Below are 22064 nucleotides of genomic sequence, written 5' to 3'. Positions count from 1 at the left end.
AAAGAATACTTCTCGACTTCTTTCTAACAAGGCAGGGCACGGAATGATAGAAAAGATGGGGAATAGCGTGATCCTCCCATGTGCTACGTCCCCCTGGTGAAACTCCTCACTGTCAGGTGAAAAGAAGCGGCTGGTGACTCCACATGTATGGGAGGAGGCATGTGGTAGTCTGCAGCCCTCCCCGGAACTCCACTTGACGGACGTGACGTGCGTGCCCGGTGGTGACTTGGGGTGAGAAACAATACTGTGGGTACTTTGATTAGCTTGTTGCCTGGCAACAGACTCCCCCCCTCCCCGCACACACACACACACACACACACACACACACACACACACACACACACACACACACACACACACACGCTACCTCTGGCAGTCAGCATCGGGCTCAGTTCACATGACACCCAGAGATCCCAGCACCGATCAAACTTCCGGACTCACCTCAATGTGAACTGCACGTGCAGCAAACCGAGAGACAGGAGACGACACGGCGCGGCGCGAGACTCCGCAGTTTCGAACCACATCACTGTGGACGCCCTGCATAACTGATGGAGTGTGTGTGTGTGTGTGTGTGTGTGTGTGTGTGTGTGCGTGCGCGTGCGTGCGTGCGTGCGCGTGCGCGCGAGTTGGGGGGGGTTATTGTCTCCCTTGTGACTCTCTTCCGGTGGCTCGAGCCCAAGTTAATGAGCACACGCTGACTCCGCGTGGGCCTCTGGCTAACATGGCTGCAGCGCGCCTTCATGTTAAAGGAAAAGAAGGTTGCAAGTTCAAATCTGTGGATGGGGGAGAAAACAAGACCCGCGTCTCTCACCAGTTCTGAGACTGTGCATGAAAACACGGGTCCTTCTGATTCTGTCAGTCTCTGGTGTGTTTAAGACCAGAGCGGACCCATGAACACCGGTTCTTCAGACTGCAGGAGGATGTGATAAGGGTGGTTTCTGTCTGGTGGGAGTTTGGCAGGAAAAATGAGAGGGTGCAGTGTTTTCCATCTTCATCACAGCTGCCACATGAGGAAGAGGAAGGCAGGTGGTGTTGAGTGTGAAGACGAAGCAAAGGTGTTGTGTCTAACCAGCAGATATGACAGGACAAGCTGGTAGAAGACCTGTACCAACAGACAGAACACCATCCATCCAAACCGCTGATCCTGCTCTCAGGGGAGCGGGGGTGCTGGAGTCTATCCCAGCAGCCACCGGGCAGCAGGCGGGGAGACACCCTGGACAGGCCGCCAGGCCATCACAGGGCAAATTTGGGGGCCAATTTGCGTTTTTAAAAATCAGGGCAAGGACATTTTTTGCGAGGCGAGGACACCTTGTCCAGTCCTCGCTTCTTTAAAGGTCTATTTGAGTGTTAGGACTTGAGCTCAGAGTTAAGGGTAGAATGAGGGTTGGGTTAAGGTTAGGGGAGCTGGGTTCAACTAGGTTTTATGTTTGTTTCTGACACAACAGCCCTGCTGACTCTCAGTCATTCTGAATGCAGCTCAGACAACTCTCACCTCACCAGCACCCACACAGGAGACACGCTGGTCCAGTAAAACCAGGAGATTCAGGACTGTGGCTTTAAACAGTCACATGCACAGCAGCCTCTGGCAGGACATTCTACAGCAGTCGTCCCAGCAGGACTGCGTGGTACTGATTCCTCCCCAGTTGTGAATGCTCGCGTTTGGCATGACAGAAAAATCAGCTGTTATCAGTTGTGACAAAAACACCCAAACGTCCAGCAGGGCTGAGGGGGATGTGCAGCAGGGCTGGGGGGATGTGCAGCAGGGCTGAGGGGACGTGCAGCAGGGCTGGGGGGGAAGTGCAGCAGGGCTGAGGGGACATGCAGCAGGGCTGGGGGGGAAGTGCAGCAGGGCTGGGGGGATGTGCAGCAGGGCTGGGGGGAAGTGCAGCAGGGCTGGGGGGGATGTGCAGCAGGGCTGGGGGGGACATGCAGCAGGGCTGGGGGGGATGTGCAGCAGGGCTGAGGGGGATGTGCAGCAGGGCTGGGGGGAAGTGCAGCAGGGCTGGGGGGAAGTGCAGCAGGGCTGGGGGGAAGTGCAGCAGGGCTGAGGGGACATGCAGCAGGGCTGGGGGGGATGTGCAGCAGGGCTGAGGGGGATGTGCAGCAGGGCTGGGGGGATGTGCAGCAGGGCTGGGGGGAAGTGCAGCAGGGCTGGGGGGAAGTGCAGCAGGGCTGGGGGGAAGTGCAGCAGGGCTGAGGGGACATGCAGCAGGGCTGGGGGGGAAGTGCAGCAGGGCTGAGGGGACATGCAGCAGGGCTGGGGGGGAAGTGCAGCAGGGCTGGGGGGAAGTGCAGCAGGGCTGGGGGGAAGTGCAGCAGGGCTGAGGGGACGTGCAGCAGGGCTGGGGGGGAAGTGCAGCAGGGCTGAGGGGACATGCAGCAGGGCTGGGGGGAAGTGCAGCAGGGCTGAGGGGGATGTGCAGCAGGGCTGGGGGGGAAGTGCAGCAGGGCTGGGGGGAAGTGCAGCAGGGCTGGGGGGAAGTGCAGCAGGGCTGAGGGGACATGCAGCAGGGCTGGGGGGGAAGTGCAGCAGGGCTGAGGGGGATGTGCAGCAGGGCTGGGGGGAAGTGCAGCAGGGCTGAGGGGGATGTGCAGCAGGGCTGGGGGGGAAGTGCAGCAGGGCTGGGGGGAAGTGCAGCAGGGCTGAGGGGACATGCAGCAGGGCTGGGGGGGAAGTGCAGCAGGGCTGAGGGGACATGCAGCAGGGCTGGGGGGGATGTGCAGCAGGGCTGGGGGGGAAGTGCAGCAGGGCTGAGGGGGATGTGCAGCAGGGCTGGGGGGAAGTGCAGCAGGGCTGGGGGGGACATGCAGCAGGGCTGAGGGGGATGTGCAGCAGGGCTGGGGGGGAAGTGCAGCAGGGCTGAGGGGGATGTGCAGCAGGGCTGAGGGGGATGTGCAGCAGGGCTGGGGGGGAAGTGCAGCAGGGCTGGGGGGGATGTGCAGCAGGGCTGGGGGGGATGTGCAGCAGGGCTGGGGGGGAAGTGCAGCAGGGCTGAGGGGGAAGTGCAGCAGGGCTGAGGGGGATGTGCAGCAGGGCTGAGGGGGATGTGCAGCAGGGCTGGGGGGAAGTGCAGCAGGGCTGGGGGGGAAGTGCAGCAGGGCTGGGGGGAAGTGCAGCAGGGCTGAGGGGGATGTGCAGCAGGGCTGGGGGGGAAGTGCAGCAGGGCTGGGGGGGATGTGCAGCAGGGCTGGGGGGAAGTGCAGCAGGGCTGAGGGGGATGTGCAGCAGGGCTGGGGGGGAAGTGCAGCAGGGCTGGGGGGAAGTGCAGCAGGGCTGAGGGGGATGTGCAGCAGGGCTGGGGGGGAAGTGCAGCAGGGCTGGGGGGGATGTGCAGCAGGGCTGGGGGGGAAGTGCAGCAGGGCTGAGGGGGATGTGCAGCAGGGCTGGGGGGAAGTGCAGCAGGGCTGAGGGGACATGCAGCAGGGCTGGGGGGGATGTGCAGCAGGGCTGGGGGGGAAGTGCAGCAGGGCTGGGGGGAAGTGCAGCAGGGCTGAGGGGGATGTGCAGCAGGGCTGGGGGGGAAGTGCAGCAGGGCTGGGGGGGAAGTGCAGCAGGGCTGGGGGGAAGTGCAGCAGGGCTGAGGGGGATGTGCAGCAGGGCTGGGGGGGAAGTGCAGCAGGGCTGGGGGGGATGTGCAGCAGGGCTGGGGGGGAAGTGCAGCAGGGCTGAGGGGGATGTGCAGCAGGGCTGGGGGGAAGTGCAGCAGGGCTGAGGGGACATGCAGCAGGGCTGGGGGGGATGTGCAGCAGGGCTGGGGGGGAAGTGCAGCAGGGCTGGGGGGAAGTGCAGCAGGGCTGAGGGGGATGTGCAGCAGGGCTGGGGGGGAAGTGCAGCAGGGCTGGGGGGGATGTGCAGCAGGGCTGGGGGGGATGTGCAGCAGGGCTGGGGGGGAAGTGCAGCAGGGCTGGGGGGGAAGTGCAGCAGGGCTGGGGGGAAGTGCAGCAGGGCTGAGGGGGATGTGCAGCAGGGCTGGGGGGGAAGTGCAGCAGGGCTGGGGGGGATGTGCAGCAGGGCTGGGGGGGATGTGCAGCAGGGCTGGGGGGGAAGTGCAGCAGGGCTGAGGGGGAAGTGCAGCAGGGCTGGGGGGAAGTGCAGCAGGGCTGGGGGGGAAGTGCAGCAGGGCTGAGGGGGATGTGCAGCAGGGCTGAGGGGGATGTGCAGCAGGGCTGGGGGGAAGTGCAGCAGGGCTGGGGGGGAAGTGCAGCAGGGCTGGGGGGAAGTGCAGCAGGGCTGAGGGGGATGTGCAGCAGGGCTGGGGGGGAAGTGCAGCAGGGCTGGGGGGGATGTGCAGCAGGGCTGGGGGGAAGTGCAGCAGGGCTGAGGGGGATGTGCAGCAGGGCTGGGGGGGAAGTGCAGCAGGGCTGGGGGGAAGTGCAGCAGGGCTGAGGGGGATGTGCAGCAGGGCTGGGGGGGAAGTGCAGCAGGGCTGGGGGGGATGTGCAGCAGGGCTGAGGGGGAAGTGCAGCAGGGCTGGGGGGGATGTGCAGCAGGGCTGAGGGGGAAGTGCAGCAGGGCTGGGGGGAAGTGTAGCAGGGCTGGGGGGAAGTGCAGCAGGGCTGAGGGGGATGTGCAGCAGGGCTGGGGGGGAAGTGCAGCAGGGCTGGGGGGGATGTGCAGCAGGGCTGAGGGGGAAGTGCAGCAGGGCTGGGGGGAAGTGTAGCAGGGCTGAGGGGGATGTGCAGCAGGGCTGGGGGGAAGTGCAGCAGGGCTGAGGGGGATGTGCAGCAGGGCTGGGGGGGAAGTGCAGCAGGGCTGGGGGGAAGTGTAGCAGGGCTGGGGGGGAAGTGCAGCAGAGCTGGGGGGGAAGTGTAGCAGGGCTGGGGGGACGTCCAGCAGGGCTGGGGGGACGTCCAGCAGGGCTGGGGGGACGTGCAGCAGGGCTGGGGGGGGGACGTGCAGCAGGGCTGGGGGGGGGGGACGTCCAGCAGGGCTGGGGGGACGTCCAGTGCCCCGTCTCTCAACTTTGCATGACTGCCTACAGGAAGTGGATTATTGCTGTCTGGACCCTATAATGAGCCCTCCCGGGTTGTACCTTCTGAATCTAAACTGAGCCCCACTGGCAGGTAAACAGAAAACAAGTTGTTTAGTTTTGTTTTGTGTTGTTTTGTTGTTTTGTTTTGTTTTGTTTTGTGTTGTTTTGTTTTGTTTTGTGTTGTTTTGTTTTGTTTTGTGTTGTTTGGTGTTGCTCGCTGCCAGTTGGGGGGATTTTAGCTTGTGTGTTTGTTCATGTGCTCGAGCAGCGAGTAGACAGAAGGTGGAGTTTGTCTCTGGAGGCCAACAGCAAACCAGAATGTGAACTTCTGTCCTTCCATCTGCTGTCTGGCACTTGGCCATGGAGAGAGAACGTTACACCTGACGAGTTACAACAACTGACTGTCCAATAAAGGAGCTTCACTGTGAGCCGTCTGTTGTCTCTCCATCACACTCTTCATGTGGTCTAATGTCATGAGACACTTTACATCGCTACTGACACACATTACTACTGACACATTTACATTACTACTGACACACTTTACTACTGACACATTTACATTACTACTGACACACTTTACTACTGACACATTTACATTACTACTGACACACTTACATTACTACTGACACACTTACATTACTACTAACACATTACTACTGACACACATTACTACTGACACATTTACATTACTACTGACACACTTACATTACTACTGACACACTTACATTACTACTGACACACTTTACTACTGACACACTTTACATTACTACTGACACACTTACATTACTACTGACACACTTACATTACTACTGACACACTTTACATTACTACTGACACACTTTACATTACTACTGACACATTTACACTACTACTGACACACTTACATTACTACTGACACACTTACATTACTACTGACACACTTACATTACTACTGACACACTTTACTACTGACACACTTTACATTACTACTGACACACTTACATTACTACTGACACACTTACATTACTACTGACACACTTTACATTACTACTGACACACTTACATTACTACTAACACATTACTACTGACACATTTACACTACTACTGACACACTTTACATTACTACTGACACACTTACATTACTACTAACACATTACTACTGACACATTTACACTACTACTGACACACTTTACATTACTACTGACACACTTACATTACTACTAACACATTACTACTGACACATTTACACTACTACTGACACACTTTACATTACTACTGACACACTTACATTACTACTAACACATTACTACTGACACACTTACATTACTACTGACACACTTACATTACTACTGACACACTTACATTACTACTGACACACTTTACTACTGACACACTTTACATTACTACTGACACACTTACATTACTACTGACACACTTACATTACTACTGACACACTTTACATTACTACTGACACACTTACATTACTACTAACACATTACTACTGACACACTTACATTACTACTGACACACTTTACATTACTACTGACACACTTACATTACTACTAACACATTACTACTGACACATTTACATTACTACTGACACACTTTAAATTACTACTGACACACTTACATTACTACTGACACACTTACATTACTACTGACACACTTTACATTACTACTGACACACTTACATTACTACTGACACACTTACATTACTACTAACACATTACTACTGACACATTTACACTACTACTGACACACTTTAAATTACTACTGACACACTTACATTACTACTGACACACTTACATTACTACTGACACACTTTACATTACTACTGACACACTTACATTACTACTAACAAATTACTACTGACACATTTACACTACTACTGACACACTTTAAATTACTACTGACACACTTACATTACTACTAACACACATTACTACTAATACATTACTACTGACACGCTTTAAATTACTACTGACACACATTACTACTAACACATTACTACTGACACACTTTAAATTACTACTGACACACTTACATTACTACTGACACACTTACATTACTACTGACACATTTACACTACTACTGACACACTTACATTACTACTGACACACTTACATTACTACTGACACACTTTAAATTACTACTAACACACTTTACACTACTACTGACACGCTTACATAACTACTAACACACATTACTACTAACACACTTTACACTACTACTGACACGCTTACGTTACTACTAACACACATTACTACTGACACATTACTACTAACACATATACATTACTACTGACATATTTACATTACTACTAACACATATACATTACTACTGACACAGTTTACCTTACTACTAACAGTGATTTCAGAAATACACCCAGTGGGGAAAAAAAGTAAAAGAAGGAAAATAAGAAGAAAAGGAAACATGAAAAATGAAAGCCATCCCAACACTGGCTGAAGCAGAACGACATGAGGATGTGACGTCATCCATCCGTCCATCCGTCATCCGAAGCGCTGATCCTGCTCCCAGGGTGGCGGTTCGGATGCTGGAGCTTATCCCAGCTGCCACTGGGCGGCAGGCGGGGAGACAACCTGGACACGCCGCCAGGCCATCACAGGGCCGGATGTGACGTCACCTTTTTAAAACATTAACTGACGTTTTGATAAACCGGACACGCGATCCTACTCTCACACGTGCACTCCCACGCGCGTCCTTGTGTATTGCAGAGGTCAAACGAAAGAAGGAGGCCGGCCAGCTGATGCGGCGCCACAGGGGGGTGAGTACGGCAGAGTCCGGGGCGCTGCAGAGGCGCCTTGCTCATAGCGCCACCTACGGCGGAGCTCAGACGAGAGCGTCACCCGTTTTTTGCTGGACATGTTGAACGCAGAATTAAAAGGTTATGAAGCAACAGTTAGCCGCTAAGCTAAGCTAACTAAGTAAGCTAACTTTGAACGTTTACTGGTCTTGCTGCTGATTCACCACGTTGCTATGACGAAACAGAACAGCGTGTTGCTATGGTTACAGCGTCTGAACTCGCGTTCGCAACAGTTAAAGCAAATCCAGCCAATCCCCGTGACTTCTGCACGACCTTGCAATTTTGTCCAATCGCCGCAACGTTCCCGCGAGTTTCACCAATCACAGCAGTCCCCCGCGCAAACCATTGAGCCGTACGTCACCGAGCTCGCGTCCTTGTTTCTGGGCGTGACGATGCAGACGTGCGCCGCGAGCGTCTCACAATTACCAACTAAAATTACTGCCCGAGACCTGCAGGACAATTCCCTGCCATTCTGCACGAGAGCGGGGGTAAACCGTCTTGCACCACGTGCAACGTTGTGGTGGAACACAATTTAAATCATCGATTGACCAACACTTTACTACCGAGACACATCCGGAGAACGGCTGAGACGCGTGGACGACAGACAAGACAAATCACCACGACAGAGGCTGCTGCATCCAGATCTGCTGCATCCAGATCTGCTGCATCCACATGTGCTGCATCCAGATCTGCTGCATCCAGAGCTGCTGCATCCAGATCTGCTGCATCCAGAGCTACTGCATCCAGAGCTGCTGCATCCAGATCTACAGGATCCAGAGCTGCTGCATCCAGAGCTACAGTATCCAGATCTGCTGCATCCAGATCTGCTGCATCCAGATCTACAGGATCCAGAGCTGCTGCATCCATAGCTACAGTATCCAGAGCTGCTGCATCCAGATCTGCTGCATCCAGAGCTGCTGCATCTGGAGCTGCTGCATCCGGAGCTGCTGCATCCAGATCTGTTGCATCCAGATCTGCTGCATCCAGATCTCCTGCATCCAGATCTGCTGCATCCAGAGCTACTGCATCTGGAGCTGCTGCAAGCGCGTAAAGAACCGAGGTGAGCTAGATTCAGTATGCATGGTTAGTGGTAACGCGGGCTTGCCTGTTTGCATGACAGGAAGGGCCAGTGTGGGTGAAGGTTTTTGTTCCAACCAAGCAGTTCCACACCTGATCCCACTAATCCACCAGTGGAGGCTTTGCTGAGGAACTTGATTAGGAGACACAGGTGGGTTAAAACAAAGACCTGCACCCACACCGGCCCGTTCTGGATAAGACCGCCCACCCCTGGTAGGTGGAGAGAGTTAGCAGCATGTGGCTAGTTAGCAGAGCCAGGTGAGCTGGTCTTGGTAAGGTTACTTACTTCTCACTGGAACAAGTTGTCTTCGATTTTTAATTAATTTTACAAACAAAACAAAGAATCGCAACTTTTTAGCAATTTCCACTCGCTCTGCAATGTCATTGAAAAAACACAAAAACACAAAAACTAACACCGGCTGAAAACATCGCAGCGTGCATGGCAATCTCTTAGAAAAGCTGCCGCGAAAGCAGGCTTTTCTTTTCTAGGCCGCAGCCTCCCCAGAAGAATCCTGCAGGGACGGATTAACTTGAGCCGGACTACTGCTAAAGAAAGCTCGCCGTGGTGCTGCGGCACCCTGACGCCAAGGAACCAGTCTGACAAAATATTGATTTGAAAAGGATTTTATGATCATATTCCTTTAGCTGAGAAATAGTCCGTCACAGCTACACTGACGGACCAGGAGGATTATGCAAATATGGACGTGACCATCAAGGAGTTAAGGGAACTGGTGGCTGGTTTGGGTCGTTATGCCGCCGTATTGTTTATAAGGGTGGGACACCTGCGGTCAGTTGAGACTGAAGAGGTCACTGAGATGATGATGACGTCACGCATGTGTCAATAAACGTCGCGTCCCGATGAACTGATTCAACTTTCTGGGATAGTCCGTTACATTCGTTACTACTTCTACTCACTACTACTGCTACTTTCAGCTGCTCCCGTTAGGGGGCGCCACAGCGGATCATCCGTTTCCATCTCTTCCTGTCCTCTGTGTCTTCCTCTGTCACACCAGCCACCTGCATGTCCTCCCTCACCACATCCATAAACCTCCTCTTTGGCCTTCCTCTTCTCCTCTTCCCTGGCAGCTCCATATTCAGCATCCTTCTCCCAGTATACCCAGCGTCTCTCCTCCACACATGTCCACACCATCTCCATCTTGTCTCTCTTGCTTTGTCTCCAACCCGTCCAACCTGAGCTGTCCCTCTAACATATTTTTTGGGGGGGGGGCAAAGTACCTTGGTGCAGCACACCTGACCGCTGCTTTAACGTCCACACAGTCACAGAGCTATTAAGAAGCACAACGTGGCCTATAGATTTCATCAGGGTTCATGATCACATCTATAGGCCACATCGTCTGAGTCGGTGAAGTCCAGAAGTGCAACGACAGCAGCCTGCGAGACCTCGACGCTACTGAAGGGCAGACACGTGGTTCCTCGTAAGTCGGCTCTGAGCGTGACATCCCAGACCAGCTCAGCACACCACCAGCCCAGCTTCTCACTGCGTCTCCAGCCTGCACCGTCAGGAGGGGTCAGTATCATTTACAGACATCGAACAACCGACAAATAAAATACAAAGCCTTTTATTCTGGTGGGCTTCAGGTTTAAATCCTGGAAAACTGGAGCGCTGACGCAGAGGGAAAAATAAAAACTTGTTTTCCCAACCGCGACGGCTAACTGCTGCGGCTCCAGCAGCCTTGGCTGAACTTTGGACTGAACATCATGTTTGGCTTTTCCACCTACCATGATCACCACCACCACCACCACCACCACCACCACCAACTTCTACATCTGGAGAAAGTGGAGAGAGCCGGCAGTGTTAACTTCCGGGGAGTTCCCATCACAGAGGACCTCTCCTGGTCCTCACATGTCACTGCGCTCTCCAAGAAGGCCCAGCAGCGTCTTCCCTTCCTGCGGCGTCTGAAGAAGACGAGTGTCCCCCCACCCGTCCTTCATCACATCCTACAGAGGCACCACAGAGAGCATCCTGACCACCTGTCTCTCTCTCTGGCATGACCCCAACTCCCCACAGCGGGTGGTGAAGACAGCTGGACGGATCATAGCAACTGCCCTCCCGTCCATCCAGGCCATGTATGACACCCGGTGCACCCGGAAGGCTCTCGGACCCCACCCACCCTCCCCACATCCACTTCACCCTCCTACCCTCTGGCAGCAGGTACCGGAGCATCCGTGCTGCCTCCACCAGACTATGCAACAGTTTCCTTCCCCAGGCTGTGAGGTTCCTCACCAGCCTGCCTGGACACTCGGACCTCCCACAACAGGACTTTTCACCTCCTCGCTCGCTCCCCCTGTCAGGTGTGCTTGTGATGTTCAGGTCTGTGAAGTCAGTCTTGTTTTTAATGCGCTTTTTGTTTTTTAATATTTATTGCGTGTTATTTGTTTTTATTTGGCGGCACGATGGCACAGTGGTTAGCGCGGTCACCTCACAGCAAGAAGGTTGTGGGTTCGAGCCCCGGGGTAGTCCAACCTTCCCAGATAGCAAAAGATCTTTGGCCCACATCTGCAGTTATCTTATGGCCCCCGTTTGGCCTTGAACGATGGCGTTGACTCAGGGTGAGTGTGGCTGCCTCAACTCAGCCACATCTGGCCCACGTAGTGTGTGCTGTAACCCAAGTAAGTCAAGCCCGGTTCATTAGATTTGGACCGTGTCTGGCCCACACAACACTTGCCCTAACCCAAGTCAAGCCCGGTTCATTAGATTTGGACCGTGTCTGGCCCACACAACACTTGCCGTAACCCAAGTCAAGCCCGGTTCATTAGATTTGGACCGTGTCTGGCCCACACAACACTTGCCCTAACCCAAGTAAGTCGAGCCCGGTTCATTAGATTTGGACCGTGTCTGGCCCACACAACACTTGCCGTAACCCAAGTCAAGCCCGGTTCATTAGATTTGGACCGTGTCTGGCCCACACAACACTTGCCGTAACCCAAGTCAAGCCCGGTTCATTAGATTTGGACCGTGTCTGGCCCACACAACACTTGCCGTAACCCAAGTAAGTCAAGCCCGGTTCATTAGATTTGGACCGTGTCTGGCCCACACAACACTTGCCCTAACCCAAGTAAGTCGAGCCCGGTTCATTAGATTTGGACCGTGTCTGGCCCACACAACACTTGCCGTAACCCAAGTCAAGCCCGGTTCATTAGATTTGGACCGTGTCTGGCCCACACAACACTTGCCGTAACCCAAGTCAAGCCCGGTTCATTAGATTTGGACCGTGTCTGGCCCACACAACACTTGCCGTAACCCAAGTAAGTCAAGCCCGGTTAATTAGATTTGGACCGTGTCTGGCCCACACAACACTTGCCCTAACCCAAGTAAGTCGAGCCCGGCTTTTGACATTTGGGCCGCGTCTGCCCCACACAACAGTCACCAGTGCCGTAACTGAGCCGTAAGTATCAAAAGTGCCCCAGATTAGGCCCAAATGTGTCTGCTATCTGGGTTGGGGGTGGTACCGGGTCGTCCCGGGTCGTCCTCTGTGTGGAGTTAACATGTTCTCCCCGTGTCTGTGTGGGTTTCCTCCGGGGGCTCCGGTTTCCTCCCACAGTCCAAAGACATGCAGGTCAGGTGAATCACCCGTACTACATTGTCCCTAGGTGTGAATGTGTGTGTGTGTGTGTGTGTGTGTGTGTGTGTGTGTGTGTGTGTGTGTGTGTGTGTGTGTGTGTGTGTGTGTGTGTGGGCCCTGTGATGGCCTGGCAGCCTGCTGTCCCGGGTGTCTCCTCGCCTGCTGCCTGATGACTGCTGGGATAGGCTCCAGCATCCCGCCACCCTGAGAGCAGGATAAGCGGTTCAGAAAATGGATGGATGGATGGATGGATGGATGGATGGACGGGTGGATGGATGGATGGATGGATGGATGGATGGATGGATGGATGGATGGATGGATGGATGGATGGACGGGTGGATGGATGGACGGATGGATGGACGGATGGGTGGATGGATGGATGGATGGGTGGATGGATGGATGGGTGGGTGGATGGATGGATGGATGGATGGATGGATGGATGGATGGATGGATGGATGGATGGATGTGTGGATGGATGGATGGATGGATGGATGGATGGATGGATGGATGGATGGATGAATGGATGGATGGATGGATGGATGGGTGGGTGGGTGGATGGGTGGGTGGATGGATGGATGGGTTTGTTTGTATGTGGCCCCGAGGTCTAGGTGAAAGGTCATTTCATCCCCCTGTATGTATGAGACATGCATTTAAGGCAATGACAATGCAGCAGTCCAAGTCTGGTCTTCAGTCCCATCTGTCTGCTGCTGCTGCTGTGTGATAATTACCTAACCTAATAGCACCATTAGTCGTAAATACAGTCAGGGAATCAAAGCTGCGGTGGGGAGGGGACAACACATTTTCCTGTTTATCTTCATGCTCCGCTCTCATGTGTCCGTGATTGCGGAGCTTTGTGCACCATTCATGTCGGCTGCCTGTCACACAGACGGGGTATTGTCCCTGAATAGGACGCCGCCTTCAAAAGCACGAGGCGTCCAGTGTGTTGTCACAACATGTTGTTGGCAGATAAGTGGGACAGAAATGAGTGACGGTCATCGGTCCTTTCACCGGGGGGGGGGGGGGGGGGGGGACAAGCAGACGGTGCAGCGGCGAGGTGAAAACTGCTTTCCAGGGTCGATTAAAGGCTCAGCAGAAGGCAGAAACAACAGTCAATACGGATCAGCAGGCAGCAGGCAGCGTGCGGATCTCAGCGCCGAGCCAAAATAACCGACCACAGAGTCTCCACGGCAGGAAACCAGTGTAACGCATTTGAAGAACCCATCCCTCCTCCGACACGCCCACGTCTCCAGGATAGTTAAACAGACGTACACGTAAGTGCTCGCCTGCAAAACCTGCACAGCCAGCAGCTCATCCGGGATGCACGGCGTGGTGTGGTGAGTACACGGGCCTGCACCCGGGGACTCCTCCGCTCCCACTCCTCCGCTCCCACTCCTCCGCTCCCACTCCTCCACTCCCACTCCTCCGCTCCCACTCCTCCGCTCCCACTCCTCCGCTCCCACTCCTCCACTCCCACTCCTCCGCTCCCACTCCTCCGCTCCCACTCCTCCGCTCCCACTCCTCCACTCCCACTCCTCCGCTCCCACTCCTCCGCTCCCACTCCTCCGCTCCCACTCCTCCACTCCCACTCCTCCGCTCCCACTCCTCCGCTCCCACTCCTCCGCTCCCACTCCTCCACTCCCACTCCTCCGCTCCCACTCCTCCACTCCCACTCCTCCGCTCCCACTCCTCCGCTCCCACTCCTCCACTCCCACTCCTCCGCTCCCACTCCTCCACTCCCACTCCTCCGCTCCCACTCCTCCACTCCCACTCCTCCGCTCCCACTCGTCCTAATGAAATGCCAGCTCCCGCCCGCCACGACTGCACCGTGAAGCTTCACGGAGTAAAGTGAAGCCCGGCGGACTCATTTCTCCAATCCCCAATCCAGTCCACCGCCCTCTCATTTGTATCAATTAGGCCTGGCGCTGGATTACTGGGGCCGCTCGCGTGGCCGACGGTGAAAATTACTTTGCACTTCAGAGACGCGCTGATGAATATGCATCGAGCGAAGGCGGTCACGAACGGCGCTCGGCCTCGAGCCTTCACCGCTTCATGTTGGGCCGGAGTTACACCCAGCAAAGCACTCAACATACACACTGGAATGCTCTCCATTAAGCAATTCTCTACTACTACTACTACTACTTTCAGCTGCTCCCGGTAGGGGGCGCCACAGTGGATCATCCGTTTCCATCTCTTTCTGTCCTCTGCATCTTCCTCTGTCACACCAGCCACCTGCGTGTCCTCCCTCACCACCTCCATAAACCTCCTCTTTGGCCTTCCTCTTCTCCTCTTCCCTGGCAGCTCCATATTCAGCATCCTTCTCCCAGTATACCCAGCATCTCTCCTCCACACATGTCCAAACCATCTCCATCTTGTCTCTTTTGCTTTGTCTCCAAACCGTCCAACCTGAGCTGTCCCTCTGATATACTCCTTCCTAATCCTGTCCTCCTTCATCACTCCCAATGAAAAAGGTTGTGTTCTCCATTAAATGACTGTAAGTGCGCAGGTTTCTGCCTGCTCCGGGATTCGATCCAGGGTTGTGCTGCACCACGAGGCGACGTCGCTAACTGCTCGACTAAAGGGGGGCGACCCCCTGGCCGACCCCGCCCTCGCGCTTCTTTATTCCCGCACTCCGAAGACACTTCTGAGGATCTGCACACTTCTGGACCCTTCCAGATCCCACCGCTGCCACCAGCGGCGTTGTAGTAGTGGTGGTGGTGGTGGGGGGGGTCTATCAGGGCCCGGAAGGGGGGGGGCCCTCGGGAAGCCTGGAATTAAAAGTTTGTTTTGGTTTGCAAATTTTTATTTCTAACTAATTAGCGTCATAACTTCAGTTAAAATTGGCTCAATACTTCGGTTGAGGGACTTAAAGAGCATAGTGGCGGCTCTCTGAGGCCCCTCTCACCTCTCTCTGAGGCCCCTCTCACCCCTCTCTGAGGCCCCTCTCACCCCTCTCTGAGGCCCCTCTCACCCCTCTCTGAGGCCTCTCACTCCTCTCCGAGGCCCCTCACTCCTCTCCGAGGCCCCTCTCACCCCTCTCTGAGGCCCCTCTCACTCCTCTCTGAGGCCTCTCACTCCTCTCCGAGGCCCCTCTCACCCCTCTCTGAGGCCCCTCTCACCCCTCTCTGAGGCCTCTCACCCCTCTCTGAGGCCCCTCTCACCCCTCTCTGAGGCCCCTCTCACCCCTCTCTGAGGCCCCTCTCACTGTTCTCTGAGGCCTCTCACTCCTCTCCGAGGCCCCTCTCACCCCTCTCTGAGGCCTCTCTCACCCCTGTCTGAGGCCCCTCTCACTCCTCTCTGAGGCCCCTCTCACTCCTCTCTGAGGCCCCTCTCACCCCTGTCTGAGGCCCCTCTCACTCCTCTCTGAGCCCCCTCTCACTCCTCTCTGAGGCCCCTCTCACCCCTGTCTGAGGCCCCTCTCACTCCTCTCTGAGGCCCCTCTCACTCCTCTCTGAGGCCTCTCACTCCTCTCTGAGGCCCCTCTCACTCCTCTCTGAGGCCCCTCTCACCCCTCTCTGAGGCCCCTCTCACCCCTCTCCGAGGCCCCTCTCACCCCTGTCTGAGGCCCCTCTCACCCCTCTCTGAGGCCCCTCACCGCTCTCTGAGGCCCCTCTCACCCCTCTCTGAGGCCCCTCTCACCGCCCCTCTCACTCCTCTCTGAGGCCCCTCTCACTTCTCTCTGAGGCCCCTCTCACCGCCCCTCTCACTCCTCTCTGAGGCCCCTCTCACTTCTCTCTGAGGCCCCTCTCACCCCTCTCTGAGGCCCCTCTCACCGCCCCTCTCACTTCTCTCTGAGGCCCCTCTCACCGCTCCTCTCACTCCTCTCTGAGGCCCCTCTCACTTCTCTCTGAGGCCCCTCTCACTCCTCTCTGAGGCCCCTCTCACTTCTCTCTGAGGCCCCTCTCACTCCTCTCTGAGGCCCCTCTCACTTCTCTCTGAGGCCCCTCTCACTCCTCTCTGAGGCCCCTCTCACTTCTCTCTGAGGCCCCTCTCACTTCTCTCTGAGGCCCCTCTCACTTCTCTCTGAGGCCCCTCTCACTTCTCTCTGAGGCCCCTCTCACTTCTCTCTGAGGCCCCTCTCACTCCTCTCTGAGGCCCCTCTCACCCCTCTCTGAGGCCCCTCTCACCCCTCTCTGAGGCCCCTCTCACTCCTCTCTGAGGCCCCTCTCACCCCTCTCCGAGGCCCCTCTCACCTCTCTCTGAGGCCCCTCTCACTTCTCTCTGAGGCCCCTCTCACTTCTCTCTGAGGCCTCTCTCACTCCTCTCTGAGACCCCTCTCACCCCTCTCTGAGGCCCCTCTCACCCCTTACAAAAGGTGTAAAATGGTTCAGTCGGCCCCTCACGAGCATCTCTCAGTGCAGCTCATGGTGTCCTGTCGTGAGTGACAGCTGATACAAGCACAAGCACAGAGTCGTTTTCAGTCACTGTGAGATAATTAGGTTAAGTCATGTTAAGTCAGGTTAAGTCAGGTTAAGTCAGGTTAAGTCATGTTAAGTCAGGTTAAGTCATGTTAAGTCAGGTTAAGTCAGGTTAGAATAGATTAACGTACTGTGATTGTAAATAATACGCAGTATGCTAGAACTCAGAAAAAGTGATGTGTGAGAGACAGAAGAGGAAAGGGGCCCACAGAGACTGCTAATGCATAGGCCCAGGATTTTGTGCTACACCCCTGGCCGCCACCAGTGTCACCGAGCATATTTCCGCCCGCTGCGGGGCTCCACCCAGGGTTGTACTGCACCACGAGGCGACATCGTTAACGGCTCGACTAAAGGGGGGCGGGCGACCCCCTGGCTGATCGGCCAGTGAGCGTTTTTGCAGTTTACATGATGCTTTGCGTTGCTCCACCCTGACGCAGGGCCCGGCTAAGCGCTGGATGAGGAGCCCGGTGATCACGGCGTGGCTGCTGTGGTGACCGGCCGTACGGCGCCAGCGCCTCATGAGCTGCACCGCCGCTCCTGATGGCCTACATGTTTATGAAGGGAGTCAAGGACAAAACAACTGCTGTTCACCCGCAATTTTGCTAACATTGGGTGTTGATCAGGGTTGGAAATGAGATCCGAACCTGTTGTATTACACCCGTATGACCGGGGAACCGACCGTCCGGTCCCTTCCCTGCCCCCAAACCGCTACAAGTCCCTTAGCTGATGAGATGCATGTATAACCCGCCGAGAGCGTTGCTGGCGTGTTACTGTGTGCTGATCACTGCAGACATGGCGTATAAACGCAGTGTTGTTCTGGTACTCAGGTACCGAAGTAAAGGGTGGCCAGCCTCCACGGCGCCATAACGGGCCCATAAACACGTCTATTCAGCCACACACTCATCCAAACGTGCAAACGTTCAGCGACTTGCTACCAAGGTGCAACAAGGTGACATCATCAAGGAGCACCAGCCAGGGGCGTCCGGGTAGCGTGGCGGTCTATTCCGTTGCCTACCAACACGGGGATCGCCGGTTCGAATCCCCGTTTACCTCCGGCTTGGTCGGGCGTCCCTACAGACACAGCTGGTCGTGTCTGCGGGTAGGAAGCCGGATGTGGGTATGTCTCCTGGACGCTGCACTAGCGCCTCCTCTGGTCGGTCGGGGCGCCTGTTCAGGGGGGAGGGGGAACTGGGGGGAATAGTGTGTTTCTCCCACGTGCTACGTCCCCCTGGTGAAACTCCTCACTGTCAGGTGAAAAGGAGTGGCTGGTGACTCCACATGTACGGGAGGAGGCATGTGGTAGTCTGCAGCCCTCCCCGGATCGGCAGGGGGGGTGGAGCAGCGACCAGGACGGCTCGGAAGAGTGGGGTGATTGACTGGATACAATTGGGGAGAAAAACTATAAAAAAGAAAAGTAGTAAACGCAGCCTCGGCAGTGTTTCCACTGGGGTGAACTGTGCGATGGTGAGATCTGGGATGGTGAGATCTGGGGTGGTGAGATCTGGGATGGTGAGATCCGGGATGGTGAGATCCGAGGTGGTGAGATCTGGGGTGGTGAGATCTGGGGTGGTGAGATCTGGGATGGTGAGATCTGGGATGGTGAGATCTGGGATGGTGAGATCTGGGATGGTGAGATCTGAGATGGTGAGATCTGAGATGGTGAGATCTGGGGTGGTGAGATCTGGGGTGGTGAGATCTGAGATGGTGAGATCTGGGGTGGTGAGATCTGGGGTGGTGAGATCTGGGATGGTGAGATCTGGGGTGGTGAGATCTGGGGTGGTGAGATCTGGGGTGGTGAGATCTGAGATGGTGAGATCTGGGGTGGTGAGATCTGGGATGGTGAGAGCTGGGGTGGTGAGATCTGAGATGGTGAGATCTGGGATGGTGAGATCTGGGGTGGTGAGATCTGGGGTGGTGAGATCTGGGATGGTGAGAGCTGGGGTGGTGAGATCTGAGATGGTGAGATCTGGGATGGTGAGATCTGGGGTGGTGAGATCTGGGGTGGTGAGATCTGGGGTGGTGAGATCTGGGATGGTGAGATCTGGGGTGGTGAGATCTGGGATGGTGAGATCTGGGATGGTGAGATCTGGGGTGGTGAGATCTGGGATGGTGAGATCTGAGGTGGTGAGATCTGGGGTGGTGAGATCTGGGATGGTGAGATCTGGGGTGGTGAGCTCTGGGATGGTGAGATCTGGGGTGGTGAGATCTGGGATGGTGAGATCTGGGGTGGTGAGATCTGGGGTGGTGAGATCTGGGATGGTGAGATCTGGGATGGTGAGATCTGGGATGGTGAGATCTGGGGTGGTGAGATCTGGGCTGGTGAGATCTGGGATGGTGAGATCTGGGGTGGTGAGATCTGGGGTGGTGAGATCTGAGATGGTGAGATCTGAGATGGTGAGATCTGGGGTGGTGAGATCTGGGGTGGTGAGATCTGGGGTGGTGAGATCTGGGATGGTGAGATCTGGGATGGTGAGAGCTGCTGCAGGAAGACGATCTGCTTCATATGGGACTGTGGTAACGCGGTGACAATCACCATCACTGAATTCCCCTCGGGCGGCACGGTGGTACAGTGGTTAGTGTGGTCGCCTCACAGCAAGAAGGTCCTGGGTTCGAGCCCCGGGGTAGTCCAACCTGGGGGGTGGTCCTGGGTCGTCCTCTGTGTGGAGTTTGCATGTTCTCCCCGTGTCTGTGTGGGTTTCCTCCGGGGGCTCCGGTTTCCTCCCACAGTCCAAAGACATGTAGGTCAGGTGAATCAGCCGTACTACATTGCCCCTAGTTGTGTGTGTGTGTGTGTGTGTGTGTGTGTGTGTGTGTGTGTGTGTGTGTGTGGGCCCTGTGATGGCCTGGCGGTCTGTCCAGGGTCCCTCCCCGCCTGCCACCCAATGACTGCTGGGATAGGCTCCAGCATCCCCACAACCCTGAGAGCAGGATAAGTGGTTCAGATGATGGGTGGCTGGGTGGATGGATGGACAGATGGATGGACGGATGGCTGGACGGATGGATGGATGGATGGACAGATGGATGGACGGATGGATGGCTGGATGGATGGACGGATGGATGGCTGGACGGATGGACGGATGGACGGATGGATGGATGGATGGATTGGATGGGTGGATTGGATGGGTGGATTGAATGGCTGGACGGATGGATGGCTGGATGGACGGATGGATGGATGGCTGGACGGATGGATGGATGGACGGGTGGAAGGACGGATGGATGGACGGGTGGAGGGACGGATGGATGGATGGACGGACGGACAGACGGATGGACGGACGGACGGACGGATGGACGGACGGGTGGAAGGATGGACGGACGGATGGCTGGATGGACGGATGGACGGACGGACGGACGGATGGATGGATGGACGGACGGATGGACGGATGGATGGATGGCTGGCTGGATGGACGGATGGACGGACGGACGGATGGACGGACGGACGGATGGACGGATGGACGGACGGATGGATGGACGGACGGATGGACGGATGGATGGCTGGCTGGATGGACGGACGGACGGATGGATGGACGGACGGATGGACGGACGGATGGACGGACGGACGGATGGACGGACGGATGGACGGATGGATGGCTGGATGGATGGACGGACGGACGGATGGATGGACGGATGGATGGACGGATGGACGGATGGATGGCTGGATGGACGGACCTCCAGAGCATGTGAACTGTGCTGACTGAGGCAGGCTGGACAGACAGGCGGACCTGAAGTGAAAACATAGTAAGTGCCTCCGGTTTCCATCTTTATTCAGGATGCTGCTGTGGCACATCGAGGTTACACACTGTTTGTGACGTTCAGGGTTACAACACGGACACATGACGTGGACACATGACGTGGACACATGACGTGGACACATGACGTGGACACATGACGTGGACACAACTTGACCAGCTAATCACAGTCTTAGGACAGAACTCGTGCTGTCGCCCCCCGAGCCGGCGCGGGTCAAGGCTGTGACGCCTGACACGGTCGTGTGTAACGAAGCTAAGTGCGGCAGACGTCTGCATGCCGAGGTCCGAGTCTCCCCCGGCGCCCGGGGAAACCTCGGGAGTACACGCGTAGGTTTGCATCGACGAGCGTTTTCAGGTTTTAAAAAAATACCTTAAAAAAAAGGAGAAGTTTCAGCACATTTGTAAATGAATGAAAATAATTTCTTCAAATATTAAAACAAAACAAATCAGATTAAAAAAAGTTGTGTGTTTCTTTTTTAAAACGAGAGCAAAGCCAGGTGATGAAGACGAGGAGGAGCTGCTGTGTTCTTCGTCGTGTCGTGCGATGAACGGCACCCACCGTGTGCTCGGCAGCATCGGGACCACACTGACCCGAAGGCCGGCCACGCTCTCCGGTAATAAATAGAGGTGTGTTTGTAGCGCCCCCAGGCGGATCCGAACAGGAACGACGAGCCGGTAACGCGCTGCCATAGAAACGACAGGAGAAGGCCGTTAGGCACTGTTCGAGTCCCTCGCTCCCGCTCGGTGCCTTCCCACCAACCGCACCAGGCGCCTGTCCCCATAACGGGAGTGACTGAACTGCCACTGGGCATTAAAAAAACATACACAATTATACAACATGGCCACCAACACAGCAAGCAGCACAAATCCACAGCTCTCAGAATGACACAACGTGTTACACTTCGTCCTAACACGGCTGACACGTTCAGCCACGACAAGAGGGCCCGAGCATCATGGCTGCCCTGCCTCTGGGTCTGCGGCAGGGGTGGAAACGTTTTCTGATTGGCCGCTGATTTCCTTTTTCACTGCACCAGGTAGGAGGGGAAGGCGCCGTCCTTCTGGCCGTTGCGTGCGATGATCTCCAGGATAGCGATGTAGGTCCCCGTGACGAAACCGATCAGCCCGACCACACTGATGACGGTGTTCTTCAGGGTCACCCACGGCGACAAGCCCTCCGTGTGAAAGGTCGCCACCTCCAGCATGGGCGGGAAGATGAGGGCCAGGAAGCTGCTGCTGACCGAACCAACCAATGAGATGACCAGGTCCAGCTCAGGAACGAGGACGGCCAGGGCACCTGGGACACGAGAGAGACAGAACAGACCGGTCAGTCATCAGGTCAGTGAAGAACAAGACCCCGTGTGTTGGGGCCAAATGGCATCATTTGAACGAGCCAATCAGAACTGTCCCACAGAGTGATGTCACACTGGAAACCCCCCCAGAGTTCACCCACAGTTACCCACGTCCAG

General features: G+C 55.7%; 1 protein-coding gene across 1 annotated transcript in view; it reads right to left on the bottom strand.

The window, feature by feature from the left end:
* Positions 1-20601: 20601 nt before the first annotated feature.
* The window catches only part of slc36a1 (solute carrier family 36 member 1), a 62068-nt gene continuing 60605 nt past the window's right edge, over positions 20602-22064 (bottom strand). The window contains exon 12 of the mRNA XM_056285122.1: positions 20602-21892. Within this exon, the coding sequence (XP_056141097.1) occupies positions 21621-21892 (272 nt within the window). The 3' untranslated portion in view covers positions 20602-21620. The remainder of the gene's footprint in view (positions 21893-22064) is intronic.

The sequence above is a fragment of the Lampris incognitus genome, chromosome 1 (assembly GCF_029633865.1).
Source record: "Lampris incognitus isolate fLamInc1 chromosome 1, fLamInc1.hap2, whole genome shotgun sequence".
Lineage (NCBI taxonomy): Eukaryota > Metazoa > Chordata > Actinopteri > Lampriformes > Lampridae > Lampris > Lampris incognitus.
Note: the sequence above shows the minus strand (reverse complement) of the source record. Positions and strands in the feature narration are given on the sequence as shown.